Raw genomic sequence first — 16,614 nt, 5'->3', positions numbered from 1 at the left:
TTCCCTCGCACCTCGGATCAGCACGGTTGGCTACGTACGCTGCGAAACAAATTCAACATACAAACCCAATCAGAATCTTTATTTATCCTGGAGAAATCCGACGAGCTATGAAGCTCTAAATCACAGATGTCCAGTTGGAGAGGTGGGTCAGAACACAAAGGAACAGGGACAGAGGGAAGCAGGAGGAGGAGGGTAACTACCTGTGCTTTGCCAAACTCCAGATCCACCCAGCGCTTGTGACGCCCTTCATGGATCCAGGGGTTACCAAAGCAATGGGTGAACTGCCACAAATGGTTGAAGAAACTCTCCAGATTGTCCGGGGTGCAGGCGCGAAGGTTCCCACAGATCTCCTCCAGGTGCACTCGGCCTGCGCATGACAGAATCAGAATCTCCATTTAGGCTGGAGGAGGAATCCGAAGAGCTATGAAGCTCTTTATCACAGATGTCCAGAAGGGGCACCACGGGTCAGCGAGTTACAACAAACGAACGGTAAAACACCAAACGATGAGAGTACAAAATAGAGAAAAGGTAAGCAGGTAATTATGAATTCATATAAATAAAGTATACGGGTATACATCCCTGCCGATTTGTCAACACTGAATGATCACCGCGACATCACGTTTCACGGCACAATTATATTTATCACAACGCATTGACAATTAAAAACATCTTTTTTTAAACAAATCTATTCTGTGATGAGCAAAGCCCGTGGTAAGAAAATAATTAGCACGGGAAAACATAGGTTTAACAATGCTCTGAGGTGTGCACTGTGTGTTCAAACACTCTAAGCCTTGTGTGTTCTTATTATGATTAGTTGCTGCATCGCATTCACTACATTTGTGTATTCCTGTTGCACTTGTTTGATTCTCTGCTTTAATCTCTCTAGTTCAGCAGCTCATGGTTCAGACACTCCTCCTCAAATATAAACATTTGAGGTTTGTCTCCCACCCTCCTCTTTAGGTACCGCCGCTTCCTATTCATGCCCCACCCCCTACCTCTTCAGTCCTCACCCCTTCCTCTTCAGTCCTCACCCCTTAATCTTTAGTTCCTACCCCTTTCTCTTGAGTCCGGCCCATTTCTGTTGAACTCAGTGTCTGATTCTTTTAGCCGACTAGTCTCAGAAAATTGCTCAAGTCAATTCTACAGAAGAGGAGTGGACTATAATTCCACACGCTGTCATTGCCAAGACTAAAAACACTTTTCCATCAGCCAAATGTCACAGGTAACAAAAAAACCTCAGCATGTGCGTCAATAACACTGTGTGAGTGTGAGTGCGCGTGCGTGCCGCCTTAAAATATTAACAACATATTTAAATAAGCGAAGTGTTGGGCAATGGCCGAGAGGTAGCGTCGTCATCACAGCTCGGCTTCGGAGGTAGAAAAAACGACACCGGGAGCCTCTCCGCCGAGCCTCGGCAGGCCGGCTCAGGCTCGGCACGGCCCCGGCACGGCCCCGGCTCGGGTTGTACAAATGGAAAAAAGTAGAGAGACAGGGCGGCCGCGACGAGGATTGGCGACGCCAGCGCGGTGGAGGGTGCCCTACCGGCCAGCCTCTTGCCGTTCTGCACGTCCTTGTTCAGATTGAACTTGTCCTTGAAGAACGCGACCAAGCTGCCGGGCGGCGGCGCGCAGATGACGTCGTCGTACTGATGCCACGAGCCTGCGGGGACGGGACGACGACGCGAGTGAGCCTCCGCCACCCCCAGCCCCTCCCCCGTGCGAGCCCGCTATGAGGGTCAAGGCAGCCCTGGAGTTACTCGCTTACGCAAACCGCTGGTGGAAGACCCCCCCCCCCCCCCCCCGATAACATTCCAATTGCGGAGGACCTGTCTGTGTAGACCTGTCTATGTGGCACTGTCTGTCTGGATCTGTCTGTCTTGACCTGTCTATTTTTTCTCTCTGCACTCTGGGCATCCTCCCACGTGAAGCAAAAACACTCATTAAAACTAAAAAATAAACTATTTCTATTGGACCAGGTAAGGCTCCCTGAGCTATATAGCTCTTTTTTTCAGAAGCGACCTTGCCACAAATGATAGCTCAACCAAGTGGTTTATCACGTGGAAATTTTTAGCAGCCAAATACTTTCAACGCATGTTGATTCTAAATGTGGAGGGAAAAACCGGAGGACCCGGAGAAAAATACACGCGACCACTGGGAGAGAGACACGCAAACTCCAAACATGCAGGCGTCAGGGTCGGGATCAAACCCACGATCTCCTACACACCAGGCGAGGTAGTTAACATTTCACCACCATGGTGCCTCATCATTCCACACTCTCACCTTCTCTAGCCACGTGCGTGTACGTGTGTGTGCACGCGAAAGCCACGCTGCAGGATCCCCTCTGCCACTATTGCTGTGAAGGCTGTAACGAAGCTCTGTTCTATCTGAGGCTGTGTTACACAAGGGAGGATTTCTCCACAACTCGGGCTGTCGCCTGATGATGCTAGTTGTAATTACGGGCGAAGAGTCGTAATCAAATTGTAAATGTTGTGGATTTAGACTCCAACACACCGGTGTACTGTAATAGTAACGAATTGGCACATTTTGTTTACGTGACAAACCTTACTAATTGGCTGCGTCGGGTTTAACGACCCATTTATATTTACACCATCTAACCCAAAACCTCTATTTATGGATAATGTTGGTCGCGAAAGCCTCCTACGTGTTAAGCTTACACAAGGGTGTACTCTGCACGCGTCCGTGGCAGACGCTTTGACACCGCTGTTGTCCCAGCCTACGGGTCACAGGAGCAGCGCCCTTACCGTCTTTGGTGCAGTACTCGGGGGGAACAAACATGGAGCGGTTGAGATGCACGTCCTTGGGCTTGTCGTGCTTGTAGATGCACTCGTACTTGATCTTAGACTCCTTCACCACCACGTATTTGTAGGCGACATTCTTCCCGCTCCGCAAGGTCTCCATGCTCACATCGCAGCACCCCTCCATCAGCAATCCACTCTCCCCGAGATCTCTGCGTGGATGAGACGCGGGAGGGGGGGGGGACGGACAGACGGACGGGCAGATGGACGCGGCATCGACTGCTCCGGTGAGAGGCGGTGGAGGGGGGGGCGTTCAAGCACCTTGGTGCTGCACGATGCCGAGATGCAATGCCGCTCAGAGTCCTGGGATTCGAATCTCAAGTATAGAGAGTTAATTCTAGATTTGAAGCTTTCGTGACTGCAAGGATTCATATTCTTAGGTTTTTTCGGTAAAGTCACGTAGGTAAAACATCAAAATTAATACAAATAAAACAAAACAAAAATCACGACGTTTCGGAGGCAACACAAGTCTCCGTCATCAGGTGGGACCGTCACAGCCGGATTAGCTGCATCAAGTGAGGCAATGATTCAAGATGTAATCCCTTAAAAAGCAAGTTGAGGGGGAGGAGAGGGGGGGGAGCTCATCAGAATGTGGTAGCCAATGAATGGAACGCATCGGGAGGGGGGGGCGGGGCCAAAAGAACGCACGTCGGCGTGGACGCTGTTGGTGTTGCACAACGCATCGGGAGGGGGAGGGGGGGGCGGGGCCAAAGATTGCACGACGGCGTGGAAGCGGTTGCTGTTGCACAACGCCAACGCATTGGACAGAGAGGGGGAGGGGGAGGCCTGATACACATGATAGAAAAAGAGCGAAAATGCCCATGTTTATACCAATGCTGGCTGAACAATGAAGAGAGTACTGTTAAACACTGGGGATGTTAACACTCGGTAAAGTAAAGTAAGATAGTGCCTGTCAGATAAGATGGTCCAAAAAAGTGTAATTGACTTTACCGACTTAACCGAAAAAAACCTAAGAATATGAGTACAGAGAGTTGTTGGTGTCAGCCTGGTCACCAATTACCCACGAATAGCACCATCGACTCAAATGGAGATCCATAGACATACATGGAGACCTTTAGACCCTCACAGATAAAGTTGTAATTAAACCGGGTTCTCAAGTTGAAGGTCTCAGCCTGGTCAGCTGTGACTCACGCAGAGCACCGTAGACTTACAATGGAAATCCACGGACTGACACTGACCACGTTTGGTTAAACTTTGTCCTCAAGGGCAGTGAGTTGATGGTCTAGGTCACTCCCGACTGGACACCTGTGATCCACTAACCCCCTCTGCTGCCTCCACCAGTGCTCGATGACCATCGTGCGTGGCCATCACAGCCGCCACATGCGTTCAGATTATTTATATCATTTGGCTGCTCCAAATTTCCAAATAGTGATAAGCCACTTCGTCGCGCTATCATTTGTGGCCTGGTAAATTTTTGTTGTTTAGAGATTTTATTTTTCGATTTAAAGCTTTCGAGACTGCAGGGATTCATCTTCTTGGTTCTTTCGGTAAAGTCACGTAGAATGAAAACAATTAAAATAATAAAATAAAACATAATAAAATATTTCTCATGACGTTTCGGCCACAACGCAAGCAGCCGTCATCAGGTGAAGACCAGGTCTGTCTCCCCGACAGACATGAGAATTATTGTATTATGTTTAATTTTATTATTTTTATTGTTTCTGTTTAGTGATTTGTTTACATTTCTTATACTTTGCACTCCTGTTGTGTTTTTAAAATGTGTTTGTCGTTGTAAAGTTCTGACCCCGTGCCGCTTCTGGATATCTGTAGAAAAAGAGATTTGTAGCTCATCGGATTGCTCCTGCAGTATAAATAAAGATTCTGATACCCCTCTTTTTTTTTCCAAACGTCGGCAAGGGATCTTTCAAATGTCCTCTGCGAAGAAGACAGATGGGATGGAGCAGCGTTCACGGTCGGCACACCAAGCGGTGTGGTAAGATAAAAGATAGTTGAGTTTGTATATATTTTTTAAGTTATTTGTTTACCACACCTATACTTTGCCCTCCTATTGTGTTATTTTTGTATTGTTTGTTGTTGTAATGCGCCCCTAACTGGACACCTGTTTTAAAAAATAACTTTATAGTTCGTCGGATTCCTCCTCCAGTATAAATACAGATCCTGATTGTGATCAACTTTTGCGAATACCTCTTCAAGTCCAGGCGGCCAGCGGAAGTCATCCAATTCCCTGCCAGGTCCTGCGATCGCAGCTCCAGGCGGTTGCGGCTCGGGTCGAAATGAAAATCCTTCGAGAGCACAGCGTGGAAGTGAAGACTCATCTTGGGGCGGCCCTCCTGCTCGCCTTGCCGCCTGCGCTCACCGGCGAGAGACGGGGAGGAGAGAGGGGGGGGGGAGAAGAATTTTCGAATGGCGGCGCGCGGGACGACGGCATCAACCTGCGTCAATCTGCGCCACCCCCCATCATCCCCTTCGTCTCACGGGATGCTCCACCGCGTCGCAGTGGGAGCGGTGCTACGTCGATATTGTTGGTTGGTTCGGTGGGGGCAGCGGTGGTGAGATGTTAATGCCGTCGCCTGGTATGCAGGAGGTCGTGGGTTCGATCCCGATCCTGAGGACGCCTGCTCTATATTTGGAGTTTGCGTGTCTTTCTCTCCCTGTGGTGGCGTGGATTTTTCTCACGAGTTCTCCGTTGTTTCCCTCCCACATTCAGAATCGATGTGTGTTCAAAGTTTTTGGATGCTGCTCTAAATTTTCAAGTGATGGAAAGTCGATTCGTTGAGCGATCATTTGTGATAGCCATGCCGCTTCTGAAAAACAGCTACTGAACATAGCTCAGTGGGCCTTGCCTGGGAATATACAATTTCAATGTTTAGCCTGAGCGGTATTACTCGTACCAAAGATCCACGTTGTCTCTCTCCTGTGGAACTGTCCCACTGGGCCCAGAGCTCGAACTCAGCGGTGTCTGGTGAGAAAATACAGAAAATCACGCACACGCGTGTGTATACAGTATGCACAGTGGGGAACGTTGGCGCAGTGGTTCGTGCACAATGCTACGAACCCAGCAACCCGGGTTCGATTCCCAGTGTAAACTAAACGATTAAAACAACCCCCATCACTTATCCCTAGCCCAGCATCATCCTGCTACTGCGACTCCCTGTCCCCGTGCCCCAGCTACGACCAGGCCAAGCACTACTCCTATCACGACCTCTCTCACTACCCCAACCTCTATCACTACCTCCATCACTACCCCAACCCCTATCACGACCTCTAACACTACCCCTACCCCTATCACTACCCCTATCACTACCCCTAACCCCTATCACTACCTCTACCCCCTATCACTACCTCTCCCATTATCCCAACCCCTATCACTACCCCTATCACTACCCCAACCCCAATCACTACCCCTATCACTACCCCTATCACAAGCTCTAACCCCTATCACTACCTCTATCCCTACCCCTACCCCCTATCCCTACCCCTACCCCCTATCCCTACCCCTATCACTCCGCCTATCACCACTCCTACCCCAACCCCTCCTTCACCACTCCCACCTTGCCCTCCTGTCACTAGAACTACACCACCACTTTTATTAACCACAACCACCACAATAAGAGCCCCACTCTTTATCTCAACCGCCAGTCATCCGACGTACAATTATTTAGCTATCGTAAAGCGCCTTGGACGAAGGCGCTGCCGTACAAATCTCTACAGGATCAGCACGAGCATCGCCGAACCACGTACCAGGCGCTCTGTGCGTCCGCCTCCGTCAGCTACCGGGGCCCGGCCACCTGGGGGAAGAACGACCGGAACTCTGGTCAGGCACCACTCGTGGTGAGGACGAGAGACAGACCGTTGATTATTATTGTTGTTGTTGTTATCATCGTACGTGTTGATGTTGAGCCTCTTTCGCACCGTACGTAGCCAACCATGCTAAGGAGGTGTGGGTGAAGGACAACAATAAAAGCTGTTCTAAAAAAACTAGTTTGTCAATCTAGATGATGATTTTAAATTGCATAGCTCCCAATGGCTTCCACATACCAGAAGAGCGTTCCAGACGGCCACAGAATATATGTCCCCCCCACCCCTAAAAAATAAAACCTCATAACTGTGTAAAAAAAAAGTTGTATGTTCCAGTGATATGAGTGGTATTTAGAGAGAGAGGAGTGAATGTATTTCTGGTATTTGTATTGCTGGTACTGAGAGAAGGGAATGCGTTTTGTCAACAGGGGTGGGGGGCTGGGTGGTCCGCGGTAATGTTGACATTGGATGAGTGGTCTCACAGGCCAAACAAGTTTTAAAAAACAGTGCTCGACTAGTTTAGAATATGCGTAATTACGTTGAACTTCGTTCGCACGGTACATAGACAACCGTGCTTGAGCTCCAAAGTGAAGTGGTGAGCGCCGGTACCTTGAGAGTCGTGGCCAGGCGTGGAGTCTCCACGTGCCGATGATTCCGCAGAGCACGTGGCCCTGTCTTCATGGTGTGTGACATCGTCTGTAGCTGACGGTGTGGCCTCAGGGTGTGTGACGTCAGTACGTGACGGTGTGGCCTCGGGGTGTGTGACGACGTCTGTACGTGACGGTGTCGCCTCAGGGTGTCTGACGTCTGTACGTGACGGTGTGGTCTCAGGGTATGTGATGTCTGTACGTGACGGTGTGGTCTCAGGGTGTGTGATGTCTGTACGTGATGGTGTGGCCTCAGGGTGTGTGACGTCTGTACGTGACGGTGTGGCCTCGGGGTGTGTGACATCTGTAGCTGACGGTGTGGCCTCAGGGTGCGTGACGTCTGTACGTGACGGTGTGGCCTCAGGGTGTGCGACATCGTCAGCATGTGACGGTGTGGCCTCAGGGTGTGTGACATCATCAGTACATGACGGTGTGGCCTCAGGGTGTGTGACATCGTCAGTACGTGACGGTGTGGTCTCGTTGTCTTCGTGTGATTCTGCGGTCTCCGAAGGCGGTCGCTTCTCTTCGGCAGTTGCTTCACCGGCTGAACACCGTCGCTCACCGCCGAACGCCGCTGGTGAGCTTGCCGGACCGGCCCGCTCGTCCGCCCCACGCGCCGCCGACAGGTCCCCTCGCTCGGCCCCACATTCGTCGCCCGCCGAACCCAGAGGGTCTCCGGGCCGGCCGTCACGGGACGGCGACGATTCCTCCGGACGGGAACCCTCGGCGCCAACTTCCCAGGGGCCTTGGGAAGTCGTGCGACCTCCTGCGCACGTCGGCGAGTCTCCCGGAGCAGGCGGGTTGACGCCGGGCGCAGGCGCGTCTTCCCCCGGCCGCCCATCGTCACCGGCAAAGGACGTTCCGCCTTCGTCCGTTCGAGGAGTCCCAACGTCCGTCGAGGAGGAGGGGCCACGACCTTCATGAGCTGCTGCCTCGTGACCAGGCTGGTCAGACCTTGTTGCTGCCACATCCGACCGCTCGGCGGCTGCAGGAGCTGCAGCAGGAGCTGCAGCAGGAGCTGCAGCAGCAGCAGCAGCAGCAGGAACAGGAGCAGCGGCAGCAGCAGCAGTCGCAGCAGGAGCAGCACCAGGACCTGTAGCAGCAGCAGCAGGAGCGGGCGATTTGCTCACATCCCCAAGACTCCGGCCACACTGACTACAGAAGCGGTCTCCGTCGCGCGGTGTGCTTGAGCAGTCGGGGTTGGTGCACCGCATCCTCCAGCCGGCGGAGGCTGTCGCCCGCACCGCCCTTCTGCAGAGAGAGGGAGGGACACGGGGACACGGGCGCGGATAGCAAGCGAGCGAAGGCGACTTGGCCGATGGGCTGACCGTGCATACTGGAGCCAGGCGTACAGCTGAGTGGACAGAGATGTAATCAACTCGCCCCCCCAAGTGTTTCACAACTACCGCGCTGCCGGGAGATGGAATCTAATCGGTGCCCTCTGGATTCCAGGTCAAGTGTGGGCTGCTATGAACTGGTGACCTCTGGTTTGAAGGTCAAGTGTGAGCTGATATGAACTGGTGATCAAATATACAATATGCATTGTTACGTTTTTCCATGAGTCCGCTCAATCTCGGAAGTTAAGAAGACATGAAGCTGGATAGTAGTTAGATGGGCCACCACCATACAAACAATATAAGCAGCACACTGTTTTGAGTCTATAAAATCCATGTGATAATCCACTTGGATGAACTATCATTTGTGGCCAGGTCACTTCTGAAAAAGAATAACTAAAAGCTTTACCTCGATTTTTTTGTATTTGTAATGGTTTCCTTACCTTTCCTATGCTTTGCATCGTTTAGTAAATACAACAAACCAAACACAAAAAGCAGTTTTAAAGAAAAACACGATAGGAAGAATACTCATTGGTTTTTTTCGGTAAAGTCACGTATGTAAAAATAAAATAAAATTTGAAAAAAAATGTAATAAATCAAAAATAAAATACATTTTAAATTAATTAACAAAAAAAATAAATCATTATGTATTTATTTTTATTTAAATTTTATTAAAATAAATCAGTGATTTCTTTTAATTAAATTGTATTTATTTACATTTTATTTTATGTCTACATACGTGACTTTACCGAAAAAAACAATGAGTATAATTTCTGCAGTCACGAAAGCTTCAATCCTAGACGATATGAATATTTTGCACTATTGTGTGTGTTGTACTGTTTGATGTTGTAACCTCTCCGACCCCCGTGCCCCGACTGGACACCTGTAAAAAAAGAGCTTCATAGCTCATCGGATTACCCCAATATCACCACGGAGATGGATCGATAAACTCTGCTTGTGCACAGGGCCACGAGATTGATTTCCCATCGCTTTGGGGAGGCGTTCATACAGCAGTGGATAGAGCACGGCTAGAGAAGATGATGGTGTGACAAAGGTCCCCCGCGTAGCCTCTAACAGACTGTAGGGGCAAGGGGGTGGGTGGCCAGCACCACGCCCGGCCGCCTTTGTCTCCCTAGTGATGTTTCCAACACACCGCACCAGGTACTCCTTTGAGGCTGAGTGGACCTAGGGGAGGGAGGCCCCTAGTTCGACTCGCACGATACGTTCACAACGTTGCTTGTATTTTTTTATTTAAAGCTTTCGTGACTGCAGGGATTCATCTTCTTGGTTCTTTCGGTAAAGTCACGTTGAAGGGAAATAATCAAATTAAAACATAATAAAAATTAAATAAAATTTTAAAAAACGTTGCTTGTGTATACACAACCGATAACACGAGCAATAAGTAGATTTTTCTTCGTGCGAGCCACCCACTTTTATTCAGCACATGAAATGTGATTCATTGTGGGGTGAAAGGAATACTTTTCGTACACTTTAGAAAGGCTTGGTTTTTTAAACTTAATTTTGTTAAGACCTTGTAGTAGAGATGACGATGATGGTTCTAGATTAGAAGTTTTCGTGACTGCAAGGATTCATACTATTTGGTTATTTTGGTAAAGTCACGTAGGTAAAAATGTAAAATAATTTAAATCAACTTAGCGAAAGGGGTGTTGTGCTTTCGCTAAGTTGTCCCCACCTGAAGAAGGACGCTTGTGTTGCGCCCGAAACGTCGTCATTTAATTTATTTATTTACCGGCGTGACTTTACCGAAAAAAACAGAGTATGACGATGATGGCTTTGCCTGTCAACCCCTTGCCCCACAAGAGATGAAAGAAAGCATGCGCATTGCTACATAACAGCAGTCTACGAAATGAAAGTTTGATGGCATGCATCACGGCTATTACAATAATACAATTTGAATACTCTTAGGTTTTTTCGGTAAAGTCACGTAGGTAAAAAATAAATAATAATAAAAAATAATACAAGATATTAGAATTAATTTTATTTTTTCTATTATTTTTTGTATTATAATAAAAATAAATAATAGAGAAAACTATTTTATTTCTATTATTTTTTCTATTATAAAAATTTATAATAATAGAAAAAATTATGTATTTTTTTCTATTACTTATTATTTTCCTACGTGACTTTACCGAAAACACCTAAGAGTATGAATCCTTGCAGTCACGAAAGCTTCAAATCTACAATTAGAATCGCGCTCACGCCGATTGCAAAGTCGTCAATTGCCACTGACACCACCACGAGACGCACAGGGCGCTGTACTGTAAGAGAGTAACATTGCATATCGTGAGAACGTATTGCACGTGCACAGATTTAGCACTTTAATCGAAAGCGTGTATATCAACATCGTTGATTAGAGAATTTTGCCGATAAAAAATTATCGATAACTTTGGTGGATTTCATTGTAAAACGACGATCGCGGTTCTCGCCTGCTCACTCAACTTCAGCACAACCATGTTGCCCTCAGCGTGCTAGAGGGAATGATAAGACTATTTAAGACAACTATATAATTATTGTAGCAACAGTAATCATCATTGTTGTTGTTGTTGCTGCTGCTGTTGTTGTTGGTGTCTAGCTGAGGGAGGAACACAACGGCCGTTTCGGCGCCATGACGGGCGGCGATGTCAACGCGCGCCTCTCATTGGTCAGAGGCCGCCCAGCAACAGCCGCTCTGATTGGACGAAACTTTGCCCGCGGAGCTGGGCGTGGCCATTGGAGATTTTTTCAAAATGGTGGAGGGGTAAACACGTGTTGCATTTCGATTTAAAGCTTTCGTGACTGCAGGGATTCATCGTCTTGGTTCTTTCGGTAAAGTCATCACGTAGAAAGAGAAAATAATACATTCAAAATGGTGGAGGGGTAAACCACGTGTTGCATATTATTAAAATTAAGTTTTAAAAACATGAATAGCCCGGGATCGGCAGGACCTGGACCGGTTTTTGTTTAATTAAATCTTCAAACGTCACACGAGGCGAGTCTGTGTAGACACTATCAGCTCGTTCGGCTTCGTAGATCCGAAGATATTTCTCTCGGATCTGTCCGCGGCTTTCGACCTCCTTGATGGCTCCATCCTCTTATCCACTTCTCTCCGATTCTGCCTCGCCACGTGCCCCCCTCGCCACGTGCCCCCCTCTACACGTGCCCCCCTCGAGCCCATCCTCGCTTCTCTCAATCTCTCGTGCCACCGATTCGCCGACGACGCTCAAATCTTTCCCTTTAAGGCTCTGACCCCCGACCTTTCCCACCACGTCCCAACCTGCCTACTGGACATCCAAACGTGGATGGCACAAAATGTAATTCCCCTTCACCCTTCTAACACCACCGTGCTCGACTCTGCCGCCTCTCCTCCTAACCCCTCCACGTCTTTCACCCCGTTCAGTCATCTTCCTTCACTTCCAACCGCTGCCTCTTGAAATTGCTCACCTTAGTTTGCAAAGCTTTGCATGGACTGCCCCCCCCCCTCTTACCTCTCTCCTCTCATCTTCCTTCTATGCTCCATCATGCCCACTCCGGTCACAAGCTGTCAATCTTCTTCCTCCTCCACCCTGCGCCCAGTCTCACTTTCACTCCGTCTCGCTGCTTGCCGCCTTACACTGGGACACGCTCCCCTCTCCACATGCTACTCTCCCCTCGCTGTCCTCTTGTATCACTGCCCACACAGGCGGTCCTCTTGTATCACTGTCCACACAGCCTTGTTTCCTCTACCGCGACCAGCACCACCCAGCGCCCTGGACGCCTCCTGCCACAGCCTCCAACCCTCGTCACTGCCCCATCCCTCATCGTGCCGTGTTGTACTGGCGTCAGTAGGCATTGGCAAGCGCCTTGGTGAAAGGCGCTTTATAAACACACGGTAGCGTATTAAGCGTCAAAGACAACAGGGCAAGCTCAATAAAAGTGTGTCAAAATAATGCAAGTGTGTCAAAAAGGATACAAGAGGCGACGTTTCGGGCAACGGGCCTCCCTTCACAGCACACAGAGAGGCCCAAGGTCGATGAGATCTACATGCTGTGAAGGGCCATTGCTTGAAACGTCTGATTATATATTCATAATAGAGTTTTTGTGACATCGCGTAGATATGAATGTGTCGTTAAACCCGTCACCACCCTACACAGCCAGTTAGTAACGTTTGTCATGTAGACAGAACGTGACAATTCGGTGTGCAGTCAACATCGCCAGCACTGGGGAGACAAAGGCGGCCGGGTGTGGTGCTGGCCACCCATCCACACGTGTGCCGTCTCACCCTTAATAGGTGCTCGCTAACAGAACTTGCCCCTACAGTCTGTTGAGGCTACACGGGGGATCTTTGTCTACATAATATACAGGCGGTCCGGATGTCTTGTGATGCCCATTTAAGTATCTAAGACTTAACATTTAAAAGTAAAGTTTATATCAGTGGGAGGTCACAAGACATCTGGACCACGCTGTACATGACAGATGTAAGTGACGTTTGCATAATAAAGGTGACCAATTTTGGCGAATCGCCTGAGACACAAAGACGCTGGGGAGGAGAGATATGTGTATCTACTCGTGCGTGTGTGTACTCTGTGTACTCTGTGTGTGTACTCGTGTGTGTGTGTACTGTGTGTGTACTCTGTGTGTGTACTCTGTGTGTGTACTGTGTGTGTACTCTGTGTGTGTACTGTGTGTGTGTACTCTGTGTGTACTCTGTGTGTACTGTGTGTGTGTACTCGTGTGTGTGTGTACTCTGTGTGTCTGCTCGTGTGTGTACTGTGTGTACTCTGTGTGTGAATGTGTGTGAGACTGTGTGTGTGTGTGATTGTGTGTATGTGGTTGTGTGTGTGATTGTGTGTGTGTGTGATTGTGTGTGTGCGTTAGTGGTGTGTGTGTGTTAGCAGTGTGTGTGTGTGTTAGTGGTGTGAGTGTGTTAGCAGTGTGTGTGTGTTAGTGGTGTGTGTGTTAGTGGTGTGTGTGTTAGTAGTGTGTGTGTTAGTGGTGTGTGTGTGTGTGTGTTAGCAGTGTGTGTGTGATTGTGTGTGTATGTGTTAGTGGTGTGTGTGTGTTAGCAGTGTGTGTGTGTTGCAAAGTTACCAGCTGCTGCAGTAGTCGTAGTGCGGTGACCTGCAACTTGTAGGGGGGCAACTCACGAGCTGAGACACACACAGACGCTGGGGGGGAGGGGAGTGATGAGTATATGTGTGTGTACTCTGTGTGTGCACTCTGTGTACTCTGTCTACGAGTCCTCTGTGTGTGCTCTGTGTATTATGTGTACACTGTGTGTGTACTATGTGTGTATTGTGTGTGTACTCTGTGTGTGTACTGTGTGTGTACACTGTGTGTGTGTACTGTGTGTGTACACTGTGTGTGTACACTGTGTGTGTGTACACTGTGTGTGTGTACTCTGTGTGTGTATTGTGTGTGTACACTGTGTGTGTGTACTGTGTGTGTACACTGTGTGTGTGTACTCTGTGTGTGTATTGTGTGTGTACACTGTGTGTGTGTACTGTGTGTGTACACTGTGTGTGTACACTGTGTGTGTGTACTCTGTGTGTACTCTGTGTGTGTGTACTCTGTGTGAGTACTCTGTGTGTGAGTACTCTTTGTACTCTGTGTACTCTGTGTGAGTACTGTCTGTGTGTGCTCTGTTTGAGTCTAACTCTGCACGGGCTCTGTACGAGGAAGTGTGACGAGCACGAAGCGACTGGAAGTCACCGCCCAGACTGCTGCTGCTGCTGCTGGGAAGTGACCGCCTCGGCTGGGCCGGTCCAGGGCAACTTCCCTAGGTCGACTCAGCCTCAAATGATAGCCTGGTGCTGTGTGTACAAACATCGCCGCCGGGGAGACAAAGGCGGCCGGGCGTGGTGCTGGCCACCCTCCTCTCTTCGTGCGCCGTGTCGGCCTTCACGGGGGGGGGGGGGATAGTTGTCTTTCGTGAAGGACGCTAATGGGCAGTGCCAGGCTAGGTGCACATTGGCTGGACTGGGTTGTTGGAGGCAGTCGTCCTCCGGCAACACGGACCCGTGGCACCCGCTGGGTCTGTCCCGTGACCTCCTGCTGCTGCCACCAGCGAGCCTACGACACTTTCACGTGGCAGCCACAAAGTGCACCTAGCCTGGCACGGGCGCCGTGGTGACGTCACCGTCGCTTCGTGGCGAGGTATTGGCGACTGCGAGTAAAAGAGGCCCGTTCCGCGAAACGTCGCCGATACGGGAATACGGGAACCGAAAGCGACGTTCGACTAAAGAACGCCGTTTGATTTGGTAGAGCGGATAGACCCGGCCACGCCCCACGCACTCAGGCCACGCCCCCTCAACAGGCCACGCCCCTCGACAGGACGCCCCGTAGACCACGCCCCTCAGCAGGCCACGCCCCTAGATAGACCACGCCCCCTCATCATACCACACCCCTCTGCAGGCCACGCCCCTGGCCAGACCACGCCCCCTCAGCAGGCCACGCCCCTAGCCAGACCACGCCCCCTCAGCAGGCCACGCCCTCTACCACCCCTCCCACTACGACCTCCCCCGCCACTAAAACCAAATCGCTCCCAAGCGGCGGCGGCGCTGGGGGCACCGCGAGGTCTTTCCTGCCCCGTCTCCGACGCTCATTGGCTGAGAGCTCCCGCATCTGTGACGTCATCGACGACGACGTCGCAGGAAGACGCCATTTGGATGATTCTCTCTGGAGGAATCCGATGAGCTATGAAGCGCTTTTCACGAATGTCCAGCAAACTGGGCTTCACTCCCTGCAGGTTCTGAGCGAGTGGGTGGGTGAGTTGGTGGGTGAGTGAGTAGGCGAGTTGGTGGGTGAGTGGGTGAGTGAGTAGGCGAGTTGGTGGGTGAGTGGATGAGTGGGTGGGTGAGTGGATGAGTGGGTGGGTGAGTGGATGAGTGGGTGGGTGAGTTGGTGGGTGGGTGAGTTGGTGGGTGGGTGAGTTGGTGGGTGAGTGAGTAGGTGAGTTGGTGGGTGAGTGGCTGAGTAGGTGGGTGAGTAGGTGGGTGAGTGGATGAGTAGGCGAGTTGGTGGGTGAGTGGATGAGTTGGTGGGTGAGTGGATGAATGGGTGAGTTGGTGGGTGAGTGGGTGGGTAAGTCAACCTCCGGATCTGCTCGCGACCCAGATGCGGGCAGATCGGACGCATTCCACCAGCTTGCCTTCTCAGCCTCGGCGTGGATATGTACAGCCCTTCTTCTCTGTCACATCACCAAACATTTCAGCTGCTGCTGCTGCAATCCTGCACGACTCGTTTACAAGTTTCACCGACCAGCTGATGACATTGGCGGTGCTGAGAGGGTGGGCAAGCGCCCATCGTGTCTCCCGAGATCGATTCGAAGCGCCAATTTCGTGGCAAGTCAAATGGCGGGTGGCATCCGGCGAGACTGGCTCCCGCCACAGCAATATGGAGTTTACGCATCGACACGGCAGACGTCTCGGGAGCCACACGCGGCTCTTTGGAGGACTTGCATCGTGGCTCATGAAGGACTCCAACCCTCTCGTATTCACCGCCGCGGTGCGTTGGGGAATCTTGAAAGACTGAGTTGTTCCACCATTGGAACCTCATTTGTCAGTAAATATATGATAATTTGTTTTTTACCCTTCTATCTGGCAACAAAACTGACACCTATTTTTTACAAGGAGCCATGTTTACATAGACCACAATACCTGCAGTCATAATGCAAACAAAAAACATAACTCTGATAATTTGCACTGTCCTTGAAGTTGATGTGAGACTAGGCTCTAAGGAAAGCTGTCTCGGGTGTGGACCAATCAACTTCAAGAACAGTGCATACATTATCAGAGTTATGTTTTTTGTTTGCATTATGACTGCAGGTTATGTGGTCTATGCAAACATGACTCCTTGTAAAAAAGGTGTCAGTTTTGTTGCCAGATAGAAGGGTAAAAGACTGAGTTGTTGTTTTGTTGTTACCAAATTCGACAAAAAAATGAACTTGTTATTTTAGTAGCCGAATCCCTGGACTAACCCAACCCTCTCCTGAGCCTCTCCCACCCGCCCGCCTGTCACCACAACCACGCCACCACTGTTCAATAACCACACCATTCGTAAG

At 49.9% G+C, this 16,614-nt stretch overlaps 1 protein-coding gene across 1 annotated transcript in view; it reads right to left on the bottom strand.

Moving 5' to 3' along the window:
- LOC133358794 (E3 ubiquitin-protein ligase RNF213-like) overlaps nt 1–9,010 on the bottom strand; it is a 74,610-nt gene extending 65,600 nt beyond the window's left edge. The window contains 7 exon segments of the mRNA XM_061577241.1: nt 201–367; nt 1,543–1,659; nt 2,762–2,967; nt 4,982–5,143; nt 5,689–5,756; nt 6,539–6,585; nt 7,205–9,010. Of these exon segments, the coding sequence (XP_061433225.1) occupies nt 201–367; nt 1,543–1,659; nt 2,762–2,967; nt 4,982–5,143; nt 5,689–5,756; nt 6,539–6,585; nt 7,205–8,456 (2,019 nt within the window). The 5' untranslated portion in view covers nt 8,457–9,010.
- Between the last annotated feature and the right edge of the window lie 7,604 nt (nt 9,011–16,614).

This window comes from Lethenteron reissneri, chromosome 63 (assembly GCF_015708825.2).
Source record: "Lethenteron reissneri isolate LAM-NWPU_2019-01 chromosome 63, ASM1570882v1, whole genome shotgun sequence".
Taxonomy (NCBI): Eukaryota; Metazoa; Chordata; class Hyperoartia; order Petromyzontiformes; family Petromyzontidae; genus Lethenteron; species Lethenteron reissneri.
Note: the sequence above shows the minus strand (reverse complement) of the source record. Positions and strands in the feature narration are given on the sequence as shown.